General features: G+C 37.8%; 1 protein-coding gene across 2 annotated transcripts in view; it reads right to left on the reverse strand.

The window, feature by feature from the left end:
• Positions 1–24,574, reverse strand: part of PIK3C2A (phosphatidylinositol-4-phosphate 3-kinase catalytic subunit type 2 alpha) — a 72,791-nt gene that overhangs the window by 11,000 nt on the left and 37,217 nt on the right. For both annotated transcript variants that reach the window (XM_070764160.1, XM_070764153.1), the window contains exons 11-28: positions 23,934–23,970; positions 23,634–23,847; positions 23,432–23,554; positions 21,547–21,714; positions 19,948–20,062; positions 18,741–18,883; positions 16,556–16,744; positions 16,024–16,117; positions 14,193–14,287; positions 10,759–10,939; positions 10,338–10,442; positions 7,630–7,722; positions 6,676–6,805; positions 4,758–4,894; positions 4,040–4,209; positions 2,902–3,058; positions 2,142–2,251; positions 240–447 (exon numbers count right to left, since the gene is read on the reverse strand). In XM_070764160.1, coding sequence (XP_070620261.1) covers positions 240–447; positions 2,142–2,251; positions 2,902–3,058; positions 4,040–4,209; positions 4,758–4,894; positions 6,676–6,805; positions 7,630–7,722; positions 10,338–10,442; positions 10,759–10,939; positions 14,193–14,287; positions 16,024–16,117; positions 16,556–16,744; positions 18,741–18,883; positions 19,948–20,062; positions 21,547–21,714; positions 23,432–23,554; positions 23,634–23,847; positions 23,934–23,970 — 2,469 coding nt within the window. The remainder of the gene's footprint in view (positions 1–239; positions 448–2,141; positions 2,252–2,901; positions 3,059–4,039; positions 4,210–4,757; positions 4,895–6,675; positions 6,806–7,629; positions 7,723–10,337; positions 10,443–10,758; positions 10,940–14,192; positions 14,288–16,023; positions 16,118–16,555; positions 16,745–18,740; positions 18,884–19,947; positions 20,063–21,546; positions 21,715–23,431; positions 23,555–23,633; positions 23,848–23,933; positions 23,971–24,574) is intronic.

Raw genomic sequence — 24,574 nt, forward strand, 5'->3', positions numbered from 1 at the left:
CTATAACTCTGAATAAATGAACAAAGTGATCATTGTTCAACCTAAACTTCCTTAGTCCATTCCAAGGCTTAAATATCATTAATTTATGGAATTGATAATTTATAGATTGATAAGTTGCATTCCAACATCAGAATCTGAAATTCCTGCTATAATGGGATACATGTGAAAATATGCTGGTTAAAGCAAACAAATGATGCTACAGAAATTATGCTGAATCAAAATATAATTCATAAACTTACATAATATTTATCTGGGTTGTATCTCTTGTGGTAGGTAAAAACAGATGCTTCTTTGATACGACCGTCTTGTTTGAGTGAGTATGTTTTAGGTGAAAAGGATAGGATTGGCTCATCATTAGAAGGCAGCCCTGAGAAACGCAGTTGAGCAAGGTTGTGAATAAAAAAGTTGAACTTTGTGGCAACACTTCCCAAACTTGATTCAATTAGCCTAAAAATAAACAAAGAATATTAATGTCAATTATTATAAATGTGTATAAATATTGCTAAATTTGTTGGTGTTGGTTGTCTTGGGACTCTTTACATTAGACCTATGGAAAAAATTGTTTGGTATTCATCATACCTTCCAGAACCAACTAGCAAGTATTTAGGTACCACTATATATTAATCATAGTGGAACGTTTTAAAACATTTACTAGATAAGTGGTCAAAGCAATGGAAACTGCAGATTAATGTTTCCAAATGTAAAATAATGCACTTGGGCAAAAGGAATCTTCAATCTGAGTATTGTATTGGCAGTTCTGTGCTAGCAAAAACTTCAGAAGAGAAGGCTTTAGGGGTAGTGATTTCTGACAGTCCCAAAATGGATCAGGCGGTAGGGGAAGCAAGTAGAATGCTTGGTTGCGTAGCTAGAGGTATAACAAGCAGGAAGAGGGAGATTGTGATCCCACTGTATAGAGCGCTGGTGAGACCACATTTGGAATACTGTGTTCAGTTCTGGAGACCTACAAAAAGATATTGATAAAATTGAACGGGTCCAAAGACAGGCTACAAAAATGGTGGAAGGTTTTAAGCATAAAACTTATCAGGAAAGACTTAATGAACTCAATCTGTATTGTCTGGAGGACAGAAGGGAAAGTGGAGACATGATCGAAACATTTAAATATATTAAAGGGTTAAATAAGTTTCAGGAGAGGTGTTTTTAATAGGAAAGTGAACACAAGAACAAAGGGGCACAATCTGAGGTTAGTTGGGGGAAAGATTAGAAGTAACATGAGGAAATATCATTTTACTGAAAGAGTAGTAGATGCTTGGAACAAACTTCCAGCAGACGTGGTTGGTAAATCCACAGTAACTGAATTTAAACATGCCTGGGATAAACATATATCTATCCATCCTAAGATAAAATATAGGAAATAGTATAAGGGCATACTAGATGGACCATGAGGTCTTTTTCTGGTATCAATCTTCTATGTTCTAAAATTAATATTGATATAAAACAGAGAAAGCTGATGCATGTCTATTTACAGAATTTATAAACTGACAAACTTGTGACTTTCAAATCTCAGCAGTGTAATTTAAACCCCCAAACAATCAGAACTCCATCAACAGAAAAACAAAATAAAACCAAAATCATTACAGAGACTGACTAACACTCTCTACCAATATAACAAGTTTAATTACTGTCTTCCCAGTGCATAGAAGAATCTGTTTTTCATGGCTCCCGGAAAGGCTAATAGGGGTCATCTGCATATGTAGAAAAGTTAATTCTAAAGGGCAGACTCAACAAACAAATAGGCCCTTTTAAAAGGCCTATCAGTTGACCCTTCTTGAAAAAAAGGCACTTGTGAATATGCCCACCTTAAACATCCTCTTGCAATGGGCAGCACTAACTAGAGATAGGAAAACAACATAGCCCTGTGCAATGAAGTGCTTTACTGTTGTCATGAGCACCTTGAATTGTATCCAGAAACCTACCTGGAGCCAGTGAGGCTCATGGGCAAAATAAGCCTTATCTCTATAGTTCTCTATGCACCCAAATGTCCAAACCAGGTATTAAGTTGCATAAAGAGAAGAACAAATAGGTAGAACATTCATTTTGTGGAAGTTAATTGAGCCTCTAACCTTAGCTGCAAGCAATAGGTGCATGTAAGAAACAAAAATTTAAAATTATTTGTGCAGTACCTTGTGAAGAAAATGGTAGCCTCGGCATCAGTAGTTTGAGGCTGAAGAGCATCTTGGACATATTTGAGATCTTGAACTCCAGTAAGTTCTGGCAAGCCAGAAGATATCATCTGCAAAATGAACAGATTCAGTAATTTTTTCAGTAACAAAATGTACAATACAGTGTTCCCTCGATTTTCGTGGGTTTGAACTTCACGAATAGCCTATACCACGGTTTTTTTAAAAAAATTAATTAAAAAATACTTCGCGTTTTTTTTTCTATACCACGGTTTTTCCTGCCCGATGATGTCATACGTCATTGCCAAATTAATAATTTTTGCAAATAAATAACAAAAAAATAATTATTGTTAATAAATAATTATGTTTATAAATATCAGGATCACTAAGTGTCTTATTCAATGGTGAGTACCAGTAATAATGGTTGTTGAAGGAATGGGAAATGGTAATTTAGGGGTTTAAAGTGTTAAGGGATGGCTTGTGATACTGTCCATAGCCAAAAATGGTGTATTTACTTCCGCATCTCTACTTCGCGGAAATTCGACTTTCGCGGGCGGTCTTGGAACACATCTCCCGCGAAAATCGAGGGAACACTGTACTTACTTGTACATAAACAAGCATTTTTTTTAAAAAAAAAAGCTTTCCAGATTTATACATATTATTCAGAATTTTAAGTTGAAATTAAGTATGATCATAATTCGATTCTTTGTTTTAAAACACAGCCTATTTTGTTGTTAACATCAGTGGCATATAGAAATATTACCAGTGACAGCAGATTAAGGAAAAGGTTGCCTTGTTTTCTGATTAGATTATAAGCTTGGCAGCAGAGATCAACAAACAGCTGGAAACGAATTGTGGGCTTTTCTCCACCATTGATAACGTAAGCCATATCTGATGTCAGCGCAAAAGGAGCCCGATCCCTTTCAAGGAATAGAAAATAAAAAAATTGTTATTAAATACTTCATCCTATGTGTAGTTATGCATGACATGTTTTTAAATTGAAAAACTCTAAAACTGAGGTAAAAGGTATAAAGTATAACTGGGGTACTTTGCAAAGATAAAATGTATAATTTGTTTCTGCACACATATGAAAATCAACAGCAAAAACAAGTCAATTTTTTAAAAAAAATGTTTCCAAATAACATGTGAATTATTTGGTACATAAGATGTTGGGATTTCACCATGTGGTAAAACAATATTTGGCTAAAGATCGTTCACAAAAAACCTATACCCTGCCTCAGTTCAGGAAATTTGTGAAGCAAGATGAAAATATTTGCTTGTTCAAACTATTGGTAGGAAGCACTGCTATAAATGTATACTGCTCAAAAAAATAAAGGGAACTCTCAAATAACACATCCTAGATCTGAATGAATGAAATATTCTCATTGAATACTTTGTTCCGTACAAAGCTGAATGTGCACAACAGCATCTGAATTTGATTGTCAGTGTTGCTTCCTAAGTGGACAGCGTGATTTCACAGAAGTTTGATTTACTTGGAGTTATATTGTGTTATTTAAGTGTTCCTTTTATTTTTTTAAGCAGTGTAGTATCATTGTTACTTAGCAAATCTGGGTTTTAATACTTTTGATTTCCAATTCAACAGAGAAGCTTCAGAAATAAACCTCCAATTTTAATACAAAGCATTAACATTGTAGAACGAAATTTAAGAAAACTATACAAACAGTGGTTGACATTATGGAAATACCTAATTCCTTTACCACTTTTATGAAAATATTTCATAACAGACAAATCACAACTTGAAATTTTCAATGTGGTAGAAACAAGAGTTAACACAGCATGACAAAAGTTACAGCCATTATGTTTTTCAAGGTGGTGCATTATAATTGTCATGTTTCGAAATTACAGAAGTGGAACATTTTACTTTCCTCATAGTTTCATACCTCTTAAAGCTTCCAAACATCTGAGCATGGCCCAAGAATTTTCCAAAATCAATATGAAACATATGTCCTGTACTACGAAGCATTATGTTATCATTGTGGCGATCGCAGATACCTAGGACATAGGTAGCCACACAACATCCAGCACAGGAATAGATGAAATTTTCGGAAGCCTAAAATAGATAAAATTAAATATAATTTCACTGTAAAATTTGAATAAAAGCATCTTGTTTAGTATTCAGAGACCAGCTGCAATAGCAGAAACATTTTGAAGAAAATATAATTTAGAATGTTTCAAAATTATGGTTAAATATCAGATCTTTGGAAGGAAAATAATTAACCAGATAATATAATTATTTGACTTTTAAAATACTAGTTCAGACAGATGAAACATAGAAAATCTTAAGAACTAGTTTTCCACAAAAGTGGAGAGGCAAAGCTTTAAAATCATCTGTCTGTGATTTACCAAACATTAAGCATGTCATTTAAATGTAAGATTTAAATGTGGAAAACTAGTTCCTAAGATTCTCATTACTTCCAGGTGTCTTAAAGATGTAACTTGGAACTGTCATACCAGTGACCTACTTAAGGTAGGGTTGTCCTGTATTTAATTATTAAATATGACATATGAAGGAGTCCTGGATAGCATTAGTTCACAGCAGATAACATACTACTATTATCATTCTGGTAAGTTCCTATTTGAAAATTGTAAGTAATTTACCTTTTCATATTCTTCTTCTGTAGAGTTGTATTTTCTAAGCCATTCTGCAAGAGGCTTATCTTTAAAGGATCCTGTCACTCCATACTCCACTTGAATTTTCCTAAGAGTATCTGAAGCTGGAACAAGTTCTACCATTCCTTTAAATCAATCAAAAAAAGTTAATGTATAAAAAGAATCTATAATATATATTACTATGTTTTACATTTATTTATTTAATTTAGTTATTTAATTGGATTTGTATGCCGCCCCACTCCGAGGACTTGGGGCGGCTCACAGCATATGCAAAAACAGAACAATAATATAAATCCAATTAATACTACATTAAAAAACAACAATTAAATTCAATTAAAAGAAAGTAAAACCTATCAAACCAATCATTCAACACACAAAACATTCATTGATCAGGGGGAAGATCTAAAAGTCCCAAGCCTGGCGGCAAAGATGAGTTTTTAAGCTCTTTCGGAAGGCGAGGAGGGTGGGGGCAGTGCGAATCTCTGGGGGGGAGCTGATTCCAGAGGGTCGGGGCTCCCACAGAGAAGGCTCTTCCCCTGGGTCCCGCCAGCCGACATTGTTTGGTCGACAGGACCCTAAGGAGGCCAACTCTGTGGGACCTCACCAGTCGCTGGGATTCGTGCGGCAGAAGGTGGTCTCGGAGATATTTAACTTTAAACTTTTTAAAAAAGTTTCTAACTCGAAATTGCTTGCCAATATAGATTATTATATTATTCTTTGCATTTAAAATACTAAATAATACTACATTGTAAAATAATTAAACAATGCAGTTTAAAGGTTGTTACTATATAAAACCCCACAAATCCTCTTTTATTTTTAAATCAATAGAAAAATGGAACAATGTCTCATTTAAGTTGAGCTGGTGACTTTATAGATTTTAGTTTTCCTGGAAATATCATGGAAGTATTTTGTCACTGTGATCTCATAAGACATTTTTTTCCAATTTCCTACAGCCTACAGTCTGGGATTCCACATGGTCTCCCATTCAAATCCTATGTTTTTGGAAGTCAGCCATCAGCTAGCTGCTGCCACCTGCTGTAGACAAATCAACTTAATAATTAACATGGAGAAACAAAAAAGTAAACATTCTTCAACATTCTGTATACTATCAGCAGACTTCTTATACAGTGATACCTCATCTTACGAACTTAATTGATTCCGGGACGAGGTTTGTAAGGTGAAAAGTTTGTAAGGTGAAACAAAGTTTCATAGGAACATAGGAATCAATGGAAAAGCGATTAATGTGTGCAAGCCCAAAACTCACCCCTTTTGCAAGCCAAAGCGCCCGTTTTTGCACTGCTGGGATTCCCCTGAGGCTCCCCTCCATGGGAAACCCCACCTTCGAACTTCCATGTTTTTATGATGCTGCAATTTCGCTGAGGCTTCCCTCGCTGGGAAACCCCACGTCCATACTTCTGTTGCCAGAGAAGCGCCCGTTTTTGCGCTGCTGGGATTCCCATGCAGCATCGCAAAAACACGGAAGTCTAGAGGTGGTTTTTCCCATGGAGGGGAGACTCAGGGGAATCCCAGCAGCGCAAAAATGGGCGCTTCGCTGGCAACAGAAGTCCGGAGGCGGGGCATCCTAGTGGCAGCGGCTTGGGTTTGTAAGGTGAAAATAGTTTGGAAGAAGAGGCAAAAAAATCTTAAACCTCGGGTTTGTATCTCGAAAAGTTTTTATGACAAGAGGTTGGTAAGACGAGGTATCACTGTAGTGTTCTAGAACAGCAGATTGGTTTTGCAAATATATTAGGCAGTTCAATTAATGTTGATTGTTTTTATGTCTATTGTATTTTGGGCTGCTTAGCAAATATTTGGCATCCGAGAAAACAGACTGCCAGAAATTGTGACAATAGCCAGACAATACATTGCATGTAAGATAATACAAGGCAAGAAATTAAAGTTCTACCTCTATCTTTGCCAGTTGCAAGGCACTTGAACATAACCATCCTCAAATCTAATCCTTCCTGTAACCAGATCTTATCCATGATTTTTATCATTTGCAACGCTAACATATCCTGGCGCAGATCTTCTCCAACCTAAGAAAAAACAAAAGTCGCAAATGAGAGAAAGAAATGTTATCAGAACAGGTTCAATGAAGGTCAGTTCCGCCTATAATAAAACAGGTGGAATTGACTTTCATTGAGCCTGTTCTGATAACACAACAGCAGAAATTGATCTTGGATATTTAATTTAGTGTTTCTTTTCTAGTATCAGTTGCCTAGGTCTTAACAGTATAGGACAACGGTCAGTACCCTTAAACACTCAGAGAGCCATTTGGACCAGTTTCCCAAATAATATAAAACATAGGGAGCCACAAAACCTGGGTGGACATGGTCAGATCGATGTGACTCACTCCCACTGAGTCAGATACGCCTACCCAGGTTTTGTGGGTATGTTTTCTTTTCTGTGGGAAACAGGTATTTCTCTCCCTCTTCCCTCTCTCCATCTCTCTTTCTCCCTCTCATCTCTCTCTCTCTCTCTCCCCCTTCTTCCCCCTTCATCTCTCTTTCTCTTTCTCTCCCATCTCTTTCTCCCTTCCACTCTCATTGCTCTTCTTCCCTCCCTTTCCCCATCTTTCCCTCCCTCATCTCTCTCTTTCTCTCATCTCTTTCTCCATCTCTCTCTCTGCTGTGGAACAATCATCTCCCTTGGCTGAGGCTTCCCTTTGGGTGACCCTCCTCCCCTTTTCGTGACTCCCTGGTTGACTGTGGGGGGGCAGGATGGTGAGTGGGTGCAGGATTGCTTAAAGCATCCAGGGGGCTCTTAATGACCATAAAAAATCAGAACATTTTCCTCATGGAATTAATACTATTTACAGCACTGGAAAGGAAATATGTGTAATTGAAACAAAAAAATGTACCTTAAACATTACATTAATTTCTTCTCCCAAAGGATCTGCATTCACCATAGCAATTTTAAGAGGAACTGCATTAGAACTGAAATAGGAACATGCCTGTCAAAGATTTAAAAAAACATGGTTCATATTACACACAGTAAAACAAATGGTTAAAAATAGAAATGATAAATGTTCTAAGTTTGGTTTTGCTCAATTTCTATAATAATAATAATAACAACAACAACAACACTGTACACAAATACAAAATGGTAACACTAAAGGCTCTTTACATTAAAACAAGTGGATTAATTAAACCTACTACTGGTAGTAGTAATATGCTAGCTATTTCCTCAATTGGAAAGAACATATAAAACAAGGAAGTCTGTCACCAGGGCTAGTTTAGAAGTCTTTAAATAGAGGAGAATCCTGATTCCTAAGAATTAAATAAGGATATTTTAATAGAATAGAATTCTTTATTGGCCAAGTGTGATTAGACACACAAGGAATTTGTCATTGGTACATATATTCTCAGTGTACTTTAAGGGTAGTTTTAAAAATTTAGAAGTTCATACTATATATGTGTGGTTTATCCTGTATTCTTTTTACATAGAGAATTTTCATAAAGATAATACAAACTGAGCTTATAGCAATGAGTTGAGAAATAAAAAAATCAGGTTGCATAAATTAGCAAAAGGAGAAGTAAACAAACAATAAATATATGGGGGAGTAAGGAAAAAGGGGCACAGGAGGAACAGCTAGGAAAAGGGTCAGCTTGGAAAAGAAGGAATCTGATGAGGTAAACGGAATAAGAAACAAAGTTTTAAATAAGGAAGACAGAATGGCTACTTGTGAGTAATGGAGAGGTACAAATAAAAATGCAATTGCTTTTCTTCCTGCAACCCTTTGCCCAGATGAGATTCCACTTCCTGCAACTAACAAGGAGAATGACAGAGTTTGGTAAGTGCAACTGATTTAGGAGTAATGACTGGCAACCCCAATACTGAGGAAAGACAGAGGTGGCCAGTTTCATCAAGCAGGAAATTACTCAGTGATGTGCCCAGTGACATGGCTGGGAGAGAGCTTTTAAGAGGGAAAAAGAGATATGAACTGGACTTGACATGAGAAAGAATGATCAAAAGAACTGAGATATATTGCTATGTGAGACTTTTGAAGAAACAGTCGTTGCTGTGAGCATTTTGCAATGCTGGAGACAAAATTGGTTTATTTAAAAATGCTTTGAGCCTTTTGAAATGTACTGCACCTTTAAGAAGACTGCTCAGACTCTCATGTAATATATCTAGTTCTGAGCAAGCCTCTCTGCAGGACACAAGATTTCATCTACAGGTAAAACTCCAAAAATTAGAATATCGTGCAAAAGTCCATTCATTTCAGTAATGCAACTTAAAAGGAAATGTAATATACGCGAGAATCTCCTTACATGCAAGGCAAGATAGTTCAAGCTGTGATTTGTCATAATTGTGATGATCATGGGGTACAGCTCATGAAAACCCCAAATCCCCCATCTCAGAAAATTAGAATATTTATTAATTAAATTTGTATGCCGCCCCTCTCCGTGGTCATGCAATCAATAAAACAAGGATTGTATATAGAACAATATCGGACCTCTGAATTGTATATAGAACAATATCGGACCTCTGAAAAGTATAAGCATGCATATGTTACTCAGTACTTTGTCTGTGCCCCTTTTGCAGCAATTACTGTCTCAAAGCGGCATGGCATGGATGCTATCAGCCTGTGGCACTGCTGAGGTGTTATGGAAGACCAGGATGCTTCAATAGCGGCCTTCAGCTCTTCTATATTGTTCGGTCTCATGTCTCTCATCTTTCTCTTGGCAATGCCCTATAGATTCTTTATGGGGTTCAGGTCAGACGAGTTTGCTGGCCAATCAAGCACAGTAATCCTACGATCACTGAACCAGGCTTTAGTGCTTTTGGCAGTGTGGGCAGGTGCCAAGTCCTGCTGGAAAATTTAAGTCATCATCCCCATAAAGCTTGGCTGCGGAAGGAAGCATGAAGTGCTCCAAAATTTCCTGGTAGACAGCTGCGTTGACCCTGGACTTAATGAAGCACAGTGGACCAACACCAGCAGATGACATGGCTCCCCAAATCAACAAAGACTATGAAAATTTTTGCATTTCATTTGGAAACCAAGGACTCAGAGTATGGAGGAAGAATGGAGAGGCACACACAGCAAGATGCCTGAAATGCAGTGTGAAGTTTCCACAGTCTGTGTTGATTTTGGGAGCCATGTCATATATTATGTTTCACCTTTTAACTTGCATTACTGAAATAAATGAACTTTTGCACAATATTCTAACTTTTCAAGTTTCACCTGTATGTATGACGACATAGTGCTATTGCTAACCGGTTGTAAGCCACCCTGAGTCTAAGGAGAAGAGCAGCATAAAAATCAGACAGATAGATAGATAGATAGATAGATAGATAGATAGATAGATAGATAGATAGATAGATAGATAGATAGATAGATAGATAGATAGATAAAGTTTACAGTTATTCTTATGGAATAGTCAAAACTAGAGGCCAGAATTCTGTGGTTATATGTATATTATGTTCTCACTTTTCTGAGCAGCTTGCAGGTCACAAAATAGAGAACATCAATCTCCTAACATTTGCAAAACCAAAAGTAGACAGAAATGGGAAAGGATGATAGGAATATAGAGAAACCAATGATTATCGTCAGACAGATCATACCTTCACATTCAATTCTTTAGCTACAAGACTGGGGCTGAGAGGCAAGCGGCATTTGTTTTTCAAGAAAAAAGACTGGACGCGTTCCATTCCACTCTGCAGAACCATCTGTTAATAACCAATTCAAGATTAAACTTCATTAAATCCAATTTGCAGAAATGCTGTCATTATGAATAAAGCATTAAGTTATATCAGTGTTCTTTTATGACATAATCTGGTGTGTGAAGCAGCAACGGTGTATTTTGGAGGGTTGTATATTTCAATCCGTATTATTACAAAGTTTAGAATTTTGTAAAAGAGTTGAAAAAAATAGCCTGAGAACCTCACTATGGCTGATTTTATGTTTGAAATTAAGACTGTACAATTAATAAATGCAACTGTGCTTTCATTCACATTTACACCTAACATGGTCACTTTCACCAACCTGTCTGGCTGATCCACTCGTCTGTTTGACTTTTTCTGCAACCATTCCTAAGATCTGCACAAGTCTTGACTGCCTTTCAAGCTCTTCTCTCAGACTTTTGCCACAGATGGAAAGGAAGGCACCAAGGATATGCTCATACCTTATTCCATGTTTGGTATCATGCAAGGCATCCTTTAGTAACCTGAAAAATTATATAACATTAGGTTGGGTTTCCTTCACACATGCTTATTTGAGTCATATTTTGTACAGGCATTCAGGGCAGTATATTTATTTATTTATTTATTACTTAGATTTGTATGCCGCCCCTCTCCGAAGACTCGGGGCGGCTCACAACATGTAAAAACAAATCATAAGCAATCAGACAAATTTAAAATATTTAAATATTTAAAAAAACCCATATGCTAACAGTCACACACACAGACATACCATGCATAAATTAAATGTGCCCAGGGGGAGATGTTTCAGTTCCCCCATGCCTGACGGCAAAGGTGGGTTTTAAGGAGTTTACGGAAGGCAGGAAGAGTAGGGGCAGTTCTAATCTCCGGGGGGAGTTGGTTCCAGAGGGCCGGGGCCGCCACAGAGAAGGCTCTTCCCCTGGGGCCCGCCAACCGACATTGTTTAGTTGACGGGACCCGGAGAAGGCCCACTCTGTGGGACCTAATCGGTCGCTGGGATTCGTGCGGCAGGAGGCGGTCTCGGAGATATTCTGGTCCGATGCCATGAAGGGCTTTAAAGGTCATAACCAACGCTTTGAATTGTGACCGGAAATTGATCGGCAACCAATGCAGACTGCGGAGTGATGGTGAAACATGGGCATACCTAGGTAGGCCCATGACTGCTCTCGCAGCTGCATTTTGCACGATCTGAAGTTTCCGAACACTTTTCAAAGGTAGCCCCATGTAGAGAGCATTACAGTAGTCGAACCTCGAGGTGATGAGGGCATGAGTGACTGTGAGCAATGAGTCCCGGTCCAGATAGGGCCGCAACTGGTGCACCAGGCGAACCTGGGCAAACGCCCCCCTCGCCACAGCTGAGAGATGTTGTTCTAATGTGAGCTGTGGATCGAGGAGGACGCCCAAGTTGCGGACCCTCTCTGAGGGGGTCAATAATTCCCCCCCCAGGGTGATGGACGGACAGATGGGATTGTCCTTGGGAGGCAGAACCCACAGCCACTCCGTCTTATCCGGGTTGAGCTTGAGTCTGTTGACACCCATCCAGGCCCCAACAGCCTCCAGGCACCGGCACATCACTTCCACCGCTTCGTTGACTGGGCATGGGGTGGAGATGTAAAGCTGGGTATCATCCGCATATTGATGATACCTCACCCCATGTCCTTGGATGATCTCGCCCAGCGGTTTCATGTAGATGTTGAATAGCAGGGGGGAGAGGACCGACCCCTGAGGCACCCCACAAGGGAGAAACCTAGGAGTCGACCTCTGGCCCCCCACTAACACCGACTGCGACCGGCCAGAGAGGTAGGAGGAGAACCACTGAAGGACAGTGCCTCCCACTCCCAACCCCTCCAGCCGGTGCAGAAGGATACCATGGTCGATGGTATCGAAAGCCGCTGAGAGGTCAAGGAGCACCAGGACAGAGGATAAACCCCTGTCCCGGGCCCGCCAGAGATCATCCATCAACGCGACCAAAGCGGTTTCCGTGCTGTAACCGGCCCTGAAACCCGACTGCCGGGGACCTAGATAATCGGCTTCTTCCAAGGACCGCTGGAGCTGGAGTGCCACCACCTTCTCGACAACCTTCCCCATAAAGGGAAGGTTGGAGACTGGACGATAGTTGTTAAGTACGGCTGGGTCCAGGGAGGGCTTCTTGAGGAGGGGGCGCACAAGCGCTTCTTTATAGAGTGATGGAAAAACTCCCCTCCCCAAGGAAGCGTTGGTAATCTCCTGGGCCCAGCTCCGTGTCACCTCCCTGCTGGCCGAAACCAACCAGGAGGGACACGGATCCAGTAAACAGGTGGCGGAACTCACAGCTCCAATGGCCTTGTCCACTTCATCAGGTGTCACCAGATCAAACTCTTCCCAGACAGGTGGACAAGTACGTGCCCCAGTCACCTCGACTGACTCGTTGTCAGTCGACTCTGTTTTACAATTGGAGTCGAGGTCGGCCCGAATCCGAGCGACTTTATCAGCGAAAAACGTGTTAAAGTCCTCGGCACTACTCTGCAAGGGCTCCCCAACTCCCCCCTGATTAAGAAGGGAGCGGGTCACCCTAAACAGAGCGGCCGGGCGGGATTCCGCTGATGCAATCAAGGCGGCATGGTACGCGCATCTTGCCGCCTTGAGCGCCACTTTGTAAGTCTTAATAAAAGCTCTTACAAGTGTTCGATCAGTATATATAAAACATGTCCCCCTTTTATTTGTTTCCAAAACAGTAACCTGATGTGGTAGGTTCAGCTGAAAAAGATAACAACTGGCTCAAAGTCAGATCATGCAGAATGCGGCCGCGAGAGCCATCGTGGGGCTTCCTAGATTCGCCCACGTTTCTGCAACTCCGCAGCCTGCACTGGCTGCCGATCGGTTTCCGGTCACAATTCAAAGTGTTGGTAATGACCTTTAAAGCCCTACATGGCATTGGGCCAGAATACATCCGGAACTGCCTTCTACCGCACGAATCCCAGCGGCCGATAAGGTCCCATAGAGTTGGCCTTCTCCGAGTCCCGTTGACCAAACAATGTCGTTTGGCGGGCCCCAGGGAAAGAGTCTTCACTGTGGCGGCCCCGGCCCTCTGGAATCAACTCCCCCCAGAGATTAGAACGGCCCCCACCCTCCTTGTCTTTCACAAATTACTCAAATTACCTTTGTTGCCAGGCATGGGGGAGTTAGGATATTCCTTCCCTTAGGCCATTACAAGTTATGTATGGTATGTTTGTGTGTATGTTTGGTTTTTATAATAAGGATTTTTAGTTTATTAAATTGGATTGTTACATGTTGTTTTTTATCATTGTTGTTAGCCGCCCCGAGTCTGCGGAGAGGGGCGGCATACAAATCCAATAAATAATAATAAAAAATAATAAAAAGTCACCCAGCAAATATCTACGGCTGATGTGAGACTGGAAACTGGATCTGCTCTCCCCTTATCCAACACCTTCACTACTAGAGAACACTGGGCTTCTGTAATAAATTGGATGTAAAGTACTGCAAAACAGCAGAATGCAGCAGAAATCACATGCTCAACTGGCTGGTTGATCTATGACCGAGAGTGGAAGAAGACAAAAGACTGACATAATCTTTGACTTAACAAGCCTCAATGAATGTAGCCCTCAAATTTAGAAATACCAAGAAGACAGGAGTATTCTGCATTGTATAAAAATTTACAGAATATTCCTCATTTTTAAGTTCTCACATCAGCTTTTTACTTCTTCTTGAAAATATAAACATTGTTGAAAGATGATGAAAAAAATATATAAATCTTCTTACCAATATAGGTAGTGTGCTATTCGAATATTTCCTAATGCTCGGGCCAAGAGGAATCTGACTAAAGAGTTGTCCAGATACGTTTCGTATTTCAATGCCTAAACATACACAAAAGGTAAGTTTTATATAAAGTTGCAGTCTAGATTTAAAGGCAATTTAGCATAAGTGGTTTTCCTCATCAACAGTTTTCCAATTAAATGAACCTTCCAAAATGATGTTCCTTAAAATATGAAACTATTTAGCACTGTTTAAACTTACCATTCAGACTCAATCAATCAATCAATCAATCAATCAATCAATTTATCTATTTATTCCATTCTGTCTGCCTATGTTCCTAGGAAGCATAGTCCATCTAAAAGAATTGGATGGAGGAGAGATAATATTTTCTTTTTTTGGGAGGATATAAATTTTTTATTGTTTTTCACACCTTACAGAGATATATACCAGAAATAATTGGATAAATAATTAGAAAAATTTCATTAATTTGACTACAAAATTGGCATTTGATATTGTATTGTATATTTTAATTTGAGGTATGTAAATTGGAATCTCTGTAAGGTGTGAGAGAGATAATATTTTCACTTCCCTTCCTTCTGCAGCTCTTTATCAATTCACATATCAGAAGATCTCTTCAAATTTTTGGATCTTTTTTTACTCACAGCCTTTGAATAACTGTTACCTTATTAAATAACAATGCGCAAACAAAATATAAAACTATTTTTAAAGGGAGCATATTCAAAATAGTTCTGAAGTTATATGATAAATAGTAATAAGAATATGTCAGCAGCATTGAAATGACATTGTTATTGTTTTTATAAATGACTGGAATACAATCAAGATTGTAACATAATATAAACCATCTCTTATCCTTATACAGAAAGAAACCTTTGAGATGAAAAAGGAAAAATTAAGAAAGATCTTAAATGATAAACCTAACATCCAGGCAGGCTCACAATAATTTACATAATTTAATTCATATGTGAACCAACAAACTTTATTTTATTACATCTTTTCAATTATTTCTCCTGAATTCTCTACACTTGCTCCTTCACTTGTTCTCTAGGAGCCTCTATTCTTCCTCACACAGACTCTTCAATCTTATACATAGAAACATAGAAACATAGAAGTCTGACTGCAGAAAAAGACCTCGTGGTCCATCTAGTCTGCCCTTATACTATTTTCTATATTTTATCTTAGGATGGATATATGTTTATCCCAGGCATGTTTAAATTCAGTTACTGTGGATTTATCTACCACGTCTGCTGGAAGTTTGTTCCAAGGATCTACTACTCTTTCAGTAAAATACCATGGGCTAATAATCTTTTCAGGCCTCAAATTGTATCCCGCCACCCCCACCCTCCCCTCTTTTTCTTTTTGATTATTTAATTCTGAGATTTTTCAGACACTACCTGCCTTGATATCTTGGTGCTGATAATAATCTACCTTCATTTACTAGACTCGATATAAACAAATGAAAATAAATTTCACTCAGGTTGTTTAACCAAATATGCAACAGAAATTTCATGGAAATAACTAGGGGAACAGAAAAGGATATAGTTCAATGGAATAAGAAGAATGGTTTGTATTATGCTGTAAATTTGTTTGTTTGTTTATTTGATTGATTGATTTGTATGCCGCCCCTCTCCGAAGACTTGGGGCGGCATGCTATTGTTCAATTAAAATGGCATTTTATATCGTATCTCATTTATTAGACTTAATACAAAAATTCCTAATGTTACTTCCATAAATTAATTGTGGTTTCTGATTAATTTCTCTGCAGTTACAAATGCCCCCTTTCCCCTTTTCATTATGTTTAATGTGGTATTCTCCTGACCTGAACAAACTGGGGAAGAATATCAGCAAGTTCATCATCATTTATTGCCTCAATCCACTGTACAGCTTTTGTTCTTACTTCTTGATCTGCAAAACTAAAAACCAGAAGATCAGTTGATATTATACTTGATTTAAGTTTGGCAATAACACAGTTTCAAAGATATCTGGGATACTTTTAGTGGGGAACATTAGAAATAAAGTTTTATCCTATGCAAAAAGGTTTTATGCATTAAATCATAATTATCATTATTTATTAGATTTGTATGCCGCCCCTCTCTGGAGATAAATCACTGAATAACATTTATAAAAAGTAGAATAAAGACCATTTTTTATGTCAGTAGACTACATCGGAAAAGAAGATACTTAAATCAAATACTTAACCTTATATTCTGATGTAGCTATATGTAACAAATGTTAACATAATGTTACAGTTTCAGCCTAGCAAATAACCCATTTTAGAACTGTAACATATATATATTAATAATCTATAATATTTTTCAAAACATATTAGAATCTGAAATAAGATAACTTACTTTGCGTTCAGCAATTCTAATGCGGTAAGTGGGGGTAAAGGAGGCCACTGTTGAAGTAGCAAATATATTTCAGGAAGATTGGTCAAATCCCAGTTTGAAGCACTAGCCAGTATCTTGGGCAGGCTGCCTGCATGTGTGTAACAATAATGTCGCTTGTCCCATAAAAATGCCTTATCTTTCCTAGATAATCTACAAAAGATAATTCCAAATATTTTTATTAATTCATTGTATTGCCATTATAGTCAGTAACACTTAGAAAGCATAAAAAACAATCCTTGGGGAAATTATTCTTTCTGAAGCAAAACCGATCCAAATATTAATGTTATTATTACATCTACAATGAAGTTCACCATCCTGCTCTCCTTTCATTTATTAAAACTTAAAACCCACCTCTGCCGCCAGGCATGGGGGAATTGAGATCCTCTTTCCCCCTAGGCCTTTACAATTCTATGCATGGTATGTATGTATGTATGTTTGGTTTTTATATTAATTGATTTTTAATCATCAATACCAAATTACTATTGTACACTGTTTTATTGTCGCTGTTAGCCGCCCCGAGTCTCTGGAGAGGGGCGGCATACAAATCCAATAAATAAATAAATAATGGAAAAAATGAAAGGAGAGCAGGATGAATGATGGTGAAATTCATTGTAGGTGTAATTTGAAACATGAGGTTCAATTTCAAAAATTCAGAATAGATTAAAAGAGGAACTGAAAACTTCAAGTAGTATTGTGACTCATGTTTTAATAACTTATTTACAAAAGAAATGCTGGATCATCTTGATGCTATAAAACTGTTATGAATTAGCCTGGTAATGGGTACCAAGCATTTTGATCAGGTTAAAGCTATTTTAGTCAAGCTGTACATTGGCTACTGGAGGAGACCTTGCATTCATAAGCAACTTTGAATATAAGGACAACCTTATCCATCTTTCCTTCTCCATATATTTCATGTGCAGCATTATTTTTGACTTCCAAATTAATCAGCCTCCTCAGTTCTTTCTCTGTCAACAGGAAATTGCCAGGCTCTGACACTAGTGGAATGTAAAACTGCAAATACTACTGTACTACTGTATACTGTGAATGTACTACACTAGGGATAGTCCTCGACTTAGGGCCAGAACTGAGGCTAATCTTAAAGTGGGTCATCAGGTGACCAACCCAATTGTACAACCTTTTTTTGGTGTGTGTGACATAAACACAAATGCTGCGGTTATAAAATGAATGCTGCAGTTGCTAAGAAAATCCATTGTTTGCAGATTTTGAAAATGGAAGTAAGTACTGGTTTTCCGCAAAATCATCGTAAACTGTGGTCATGTGACTGTGGAATGCTGCAAACAGCCATAAATATGGGCTGGCTACTGACTACCCAAAATACAGTCTTATGCCTGTGGGGTAAGAGGGTAAGGGCAGCCGCCATACCAGGTCATATGTTTCTGGGAGTTTCTTCTTAACTTTCAGCCGGTCATAAGTCAAGGATAACTTTTTAATCTTTGATTAAAAGTCAATTGTCTGAGTATACTTCAAATTTTTATAACTTTTATGTTGGAGAAAATGAAAAATGTACATTAAATTTTTTATAAATGCCTTTAAAAACATTACAGTGTTCCCTTGATTTTCGGGGGGGATGCATTCCGCGAAAGTCAAATTTCCACGAAGTAGAGATGCGGAAGTAAATACACTATTTTTGGCTATGAACAGTATCACAAGCCTTCCCTTAACACTTCAAACCCCTAAATTTACAATTTCCCATTCCCTTAGCAACCATTTAGATTACTCACCATGTTTATTTATTAAAGTTTATTTAAAAAAATATTTATTAAAGGTGGAAGAAAGTTTGGCGATGACATATGATGTCGTCGGGAGGGAAAAACCATGGTATAGGGGGAAAAACGCAAAGTATTTTTTAATTAATATTTTTGAAAAACCGTGGTATAGACTATTTGCGAAGTTCGAACCTGCGAAAATCAAGGGAATACTGTATTATATGACAGTTCAAGATTTCAATTACTCAATGTCCCCTTCTGAGTAACAGTTTTATTTTATTTTGAAAATAAATAAATGATGTGCCCTGGTCATATTGTTAAAAATTGTTATACACACAACAGAAATAAATACTGGAAAATGATTATGTATAATAATCTGCATATGGAATGTTAGATTTGAAATAACCAAGAGAACATACCCATATGTACCCTCTTTGGAAATAATGGAAAGAAGACGTTCCCTTGAATCTTTTTCCAATGTGTCTATAGAATTACACGTGGAATTGTTTGCAGCCTGAGGAATTTCGTATACAATGTCAAATGGTAAAGAAGGGAAGTCAACCTGAAATGTTAAAGTAATAAATCAATAAATGACAAAATGGAAAGCTCTACTGGCAAAGCACACGCATGGAAGGTTGCACGCACATTTTTGGTGTTAGGCAAACCGGTAGGTAAATTATATGAATCCTATCTCTGCGTACAATGAATACAGTAGATGTACTGTATATGAAATAGGCATTGATAGTAGAAACTCATGTGCTTGCTATTTTGTTTACCATATCAAAGTGACACCATTTAAAAATGGAAAGAACAATGCAGTAATATTCACAACTGCTTCTAAGTTTAGTTTTCTGCAACATTATTCTCCTGGGGCTTTGTGTCTGAACACTGCATTCTTCTCACAAGTGGACAGAAAGCTGAAGTTTCCAAATCATTTGTTTGTGATTTGGCTAAGGTTAAACATGTACTTACATACTATTTCTAAGAGCCACAAATCACAAACTGTCACTATGGTAAACAATAGGTAATCAACACTGCCTTGTTTCCAGTTAACCTGAACTCTTATTAATCCATAAATGAGAAGCATATCTTTCAATATTCATGGGAAGAACCTCTGAATGAAACTCTTGAATGCCCATGCAACCATTTTTAAATAATAAGTACATATCTCTGCATTACACCATTAGCCCAGGATAAAAGAATAATCAAATAAAAATATAACAATAAAATCACCAAAAATGTTTCAGGAGAGAGGCATTCAGGATTGAAATGTAATTATGTTCAGGAATATGGAAATGATTCTAATTTATTAACTATGCAATCAGTTTTGCATGTTAAAAAATTACTAAGAAATTTCAGATATTAATCTTTATAAAATATCCACTCTCAACTGCAAAATTACTATTCAATGTACAAATTGGCCTATTTGAGCATTCTGGAAATTTCAAAAGGCTTAAAATAACTTGTTGAATAAAAGAGAAACAATTTTATTCTCATGTGCTATTTTGTAGATGATTTGAAAGATCAAATAGAAATAGAAATGGGATCGATTTCTATTTGGAATTACATTACATTTCACCACTATAAGTGGTGAATATATATTAGTTTTTTAAAAAACAGTATTACCTGCAACATTATCCTTTCCATTGGGTTTCCCTTTTTATGGGCTACTCCAGAGACAGTATTTAAGTTTTGAGGAGGTATCCAAAGATGTAAAAGTTTTGTCCCACATGTTAACATTCTAAAAACATAGAATATATAATTTAATTTTATGACCACATTTCAAGAGACAATAATTTTCAAGAGAAAAAAAAATTACCTCAGGAATACTACTAATTTTTCATGTATAATTGCAATCTACAGAAATTCCTATGCATTAAATCTGAATATAATTTAATAACTTCCCACAATCTTTTTTGTAGAAATTTTTATATCAAGGCAATCCAAAATACTTGTGGTTCCTAATCAACGTAATAGGAATGTTAATACAAAACGGACAAATGTGCTTTTTCTTCAAATGCTTATTTAAAGGCTACATTTACATACAGCCCCCCCCCCCCCCAAAAAAAAAAAATCCAGTATATTTTAGCTTAAAAAGAGCTCTGAAACCTACTGGTAAATACAACTTCATTTTAGTTGTACAGATCAAGAGTGTACATTAAGTCAAGTTGTGGTGGTGGTTGTTATATGGGAAGTCAACAAGCATCAACAACGTTTAACTGACAAACTGTATAATAACACCTACGTGCATGTCACTTCTCAAAAACCTGGCAAGACAGGTTCTTATCCTCAAAAGACTCTAATCTAAAATGAAGTCTAACAGCAAAAGATCCAACAAGGCTGATGCTCCATAGACAGAACACATCGACAGCAGCCACAGTGCAAACCATAAGCACTGTGAGCCATCTGCATCTTCTGCAAACCCTCAATCCACCTCAAGGTCTCAACCAGATTTGCTCAAGTTGCACGATCCTCATGCAAAACTGCCTTGCCAGTGGTCGAAACATTAGTGGGATCCATTCATGCACATACCAGAAGACAACTTACTAAAGCCACACCAAACCTTTCAGAGAATGCGGTTGTCTGACTATATTGAGGGAACCTGCTCTTAGAAAGCTTTACACTATTATGCTGGCATTGTAAATGAAGAGAAAACTATATTGAGAAAATACAGGTTGATAGATTAGTAGCATAATTTCCGAATGGGTGAATTCTTTATCTAGAAGACTTACTACAGCGCTGCAAATTAGGCTGCTTGAATTTTATTGGCATCAATAGGATTCAAACAGATTATATACAAAGGATGTAATACCTGTAGCCAGTAATATATATGCTGGAGCTGGCTCACATCAGCTTGTGAGACGTAATCCTTAAATTTTCAGGAATTTTGTAAATTGATTTAGAGCCGAGCCTCATGCCTAGTGCACTGATAAGCTGTGTTGGTAACCTGCAGGACAGCAGCACAATGGATCTGGCAGATCCAGTGGTTATATATATATTAGCATACCACTATTTGGAGCAAAGTTATTTTGTGCACTGAATGGAACATATTTTTATTCAGTAAAGCTTTTAAAATTATTTTTACAAACAGAAATGAGGGAATTTAGAATCTCACTTGCGTTAATTCATATTGATTTTTCTTTTCCCTTTTTACCACTCCTCTGAACAGCAAAATTAAGATTAAAGAACCTCTCCAGCATTTTACTGTTTGCTTCAAATACTTACCGTTCAAAGTCAAAGAGTGGTAAGGAAACCTGACTCAACATCTCTGGGCCTTTTCTCTGTTTATTTGAATCCGGAGAATTACCACCATTTTGATTTAAAATACCAAAAAGAGTAAGGCATAGGATGGATTCTAATGGCAACTGGGAAATTTGGATGGGAAAAATTATTCTGGAAAATAATAGAAGTGGTTTGTTAGATAATTATTGATTACATTGTAGAAAAAAAGAATCAGTTAATATGTTCAGTGCCTGCCAAATCTCATTATCTCGTGTCATTTGAAACCATGAAAATAATTTCATTAATATCTAAAAGAACATTTAAACATTTGATCTCAAATATCACACAAAACTGACAAGATTTTTGTGTAAATAATGGCTAATTAAGATATATTTTTCTTGAAATGGTTGGTTCCTCCGTAAGCCAATTAGAGCACACAGTCGGCCTCTTCCAGGTCCTGTCAACTAAGCAATGCAGGTTGGTGGGACCACGGGGGAGGGCCTTCTCTGTTGCTGTCCCGGCTCTATGGAATCAACTCCCCCCCCCCAACATCCGCATCGCCCCCACCCTGCTTGCTTTTCGTAAGGCCACGAAGACCTGGCTATGCCAGCAGGCCTGGGGGTCCTGATATTAACAACATCCCTGGCCACATATATGAATGTGTTAGATTGGTGTGTATGCATATTGTTATGTCCATTTTATACTAGTTTTATTAGGATTTTAGAGATTAGATAATATTTTTGACTTCTTCTATTGTTTTGTAATTCTTTTATTTTTGTAAGCCGCCCTGAGGCCTTCAGGATTGGGTGGCATAGAAGTCAAATAAATTAAATAAGAAAGAAAGAAAGAAAGAAAGAAAGAAAGAAAGATATAGAATGAACTCAATTTGAGAACCTAGCCAACAAAGTTTTATATTTGCTATATTTGACAAATCCATTAAATGTTTGTGAAATATTTAATTCTATAAATAGTACCTTCTAATTCCTAGGCCTGTTTAAAACAACCAATGAGTATTAAATATATTCCTTGAATAACCTATAAACCAGGGCTCCCCAAACTTGGTAACTTTAAGACTTGTGTACAAGTAAACGTCTTAAAGTTGCCAAGTTTGGAGACCTCTGCTATAGCTACTCAAAAACCCAACATGATTGTTCTGAGGTTTTGAGAGGTCTCCTGGTATGCTGTTATAATCAGAATTTTTTTTTTAGCCAAGTAGTGGAAACTCCAGAGACGCTGCGAGGGCCTTGAAATAGCCATACTGAGGTTTTGAATATCTGTGTGTAATGAGTGGGATCCCTCAGACATAGACATGAGTAACAAAACAACAAGCACCTCTCCCAGTCATCCCCTAGCCCAGTGATGTTGAACCTTTTTCCCCTCGGGTGCTGAAAGAGCATGGGCACATGCTAGCAAGCATGCACGAGTGCCCAAACCCATAATTCAATGCAAAAACAGTTCCCTGCCCCCTCGAGGCCCTCTGGAGGCTGGAAATGGCCTGTTTCCCAACTTCTGGTGGGCCCAGTAGGATTGAGTTTTGCCCTCCACAGGTTGCAAAGGCTTCCCTGGAGCTGTGAGAGGGTAAAAACGCCCTCCCCCATCTCCTGGGAGGCTCTCTGGAAGCCAAAAACACCCTCCCAGAGCCTCTACGCTAGCTGAGCTTAGGGCAACTGCTCGAGTGCCAGCAGATATGTCTCCGCGTGCCACCTGTGGCACCCATGCCATAGGTTCGCCATCCCTGCCCTAGCCTATACTTTTGAATTATATTGAAAGATCTTTTTCTAACTGATAAAACTAATGAGGCTTTTGAAAATAATAGTTAAAAGGAGTGTGACAGGCGTTACATAAAGAAATACTTTTATGAGTCTGTAAACTAAGAAAAGACACTTACAATTCATCCCATTTAATCAAATAGAAGAACTTCTTATATGTGCCAACCTTCTTGGACTGGACTGGTTTGAAGAGATCTTTTCCATTATGGGTCAAAGAGCAAACCAGGTAATATTTTTCATAACTAAAAACAGAGCAAAATATAGTCAATAAAAATGAACATAACATTCAGGGTAAAAGAACAGCTTAGTGTAAATACTCACACTGAAACCCAATTATTGGGAATTCCATGAGCAGCAAATACGGTGAACTGGAGATGCTCTGTGGCAGTCCATGCTTCTTTAGTGCTTTTTGTAGTCCTTGGAGTGCTTAATGAAGGACTGTGGTGTGAATTCAAGTGGAGTTGAAGAAGGGCATGGACTGCAGAGGTTAGCTGATCTACGCTCATTTGAAGAGGACTTTCAGATTGCGAAGAACCTAGATAATTGTTTTTTTAACGTTACGAAGGTAATGAACCGAATACCCTTTAAAAGATTGAACAAAGATATTTAATTTGTACTTACCAATTGGCTTGGTATCATCAGATGATATTATAGATCCCTGTCCAGAGAGATATGAAAAAAGTTACCAATCTCTCCAAATTGGGGAAAAATCTTTCTTAAATTATCAATATTTCTGCTTATTTCTTAGATATTCATGTCACAAGATCTTTTGTATTCCTTATTTTGTACTACAAGTAGTCCTCATAGTATTACCACAATTGAGCTCAGAATTTCTGTTGTTAAGTGAGACATTTGACAACCTTTGTCATGATTGTTAATCACTGAAGTTGATAAGTTAGTAACCTGGTTGTTCAGTGAATTGGGTTTTTCCATTGACTTTACTCATCAGAAGATTATATCAAACACAGCAACGGTCATAAGTATGAACCAGTTGTCAAGCATCTGAATTTTGACATGATCACAGGGATGCTTCAAAGGTCATAACAGAAGAATGGTCACATGCAGTGAAGGACTGGTAATGGATTGGTAAGATGCTCCATTCCGGTAGCGATTTTGAGGATGCGTGCGCAGCTGCGTGATCCTGATGTGCGCACGTGCGTCCTGAATAAGATTTCACTTCTGCGTATGCACAGCAAGCAAAATCTTGTTGTGAAGATACTCGCGCAAGCGAGATTTCAGCAATTTTCACTGTTTTTTTGCTT

Source organism: Erythrolamprus reginae, chromosome 1 (assembly GCF_031021105.1).
Source record: "Erythrolamprus reginae isolate rEryReg1 chromosome 1, rEryReg1.hap1, whole genome shotgun sequence".
NCBI classification, from domain to species: domain Eukaryota; kingdom Metazoa; phylum Chordata; class Lepidosauria; order Squamata; family Dipsadidae; genus Erythrolamprus; species Erythrolamprus reginae.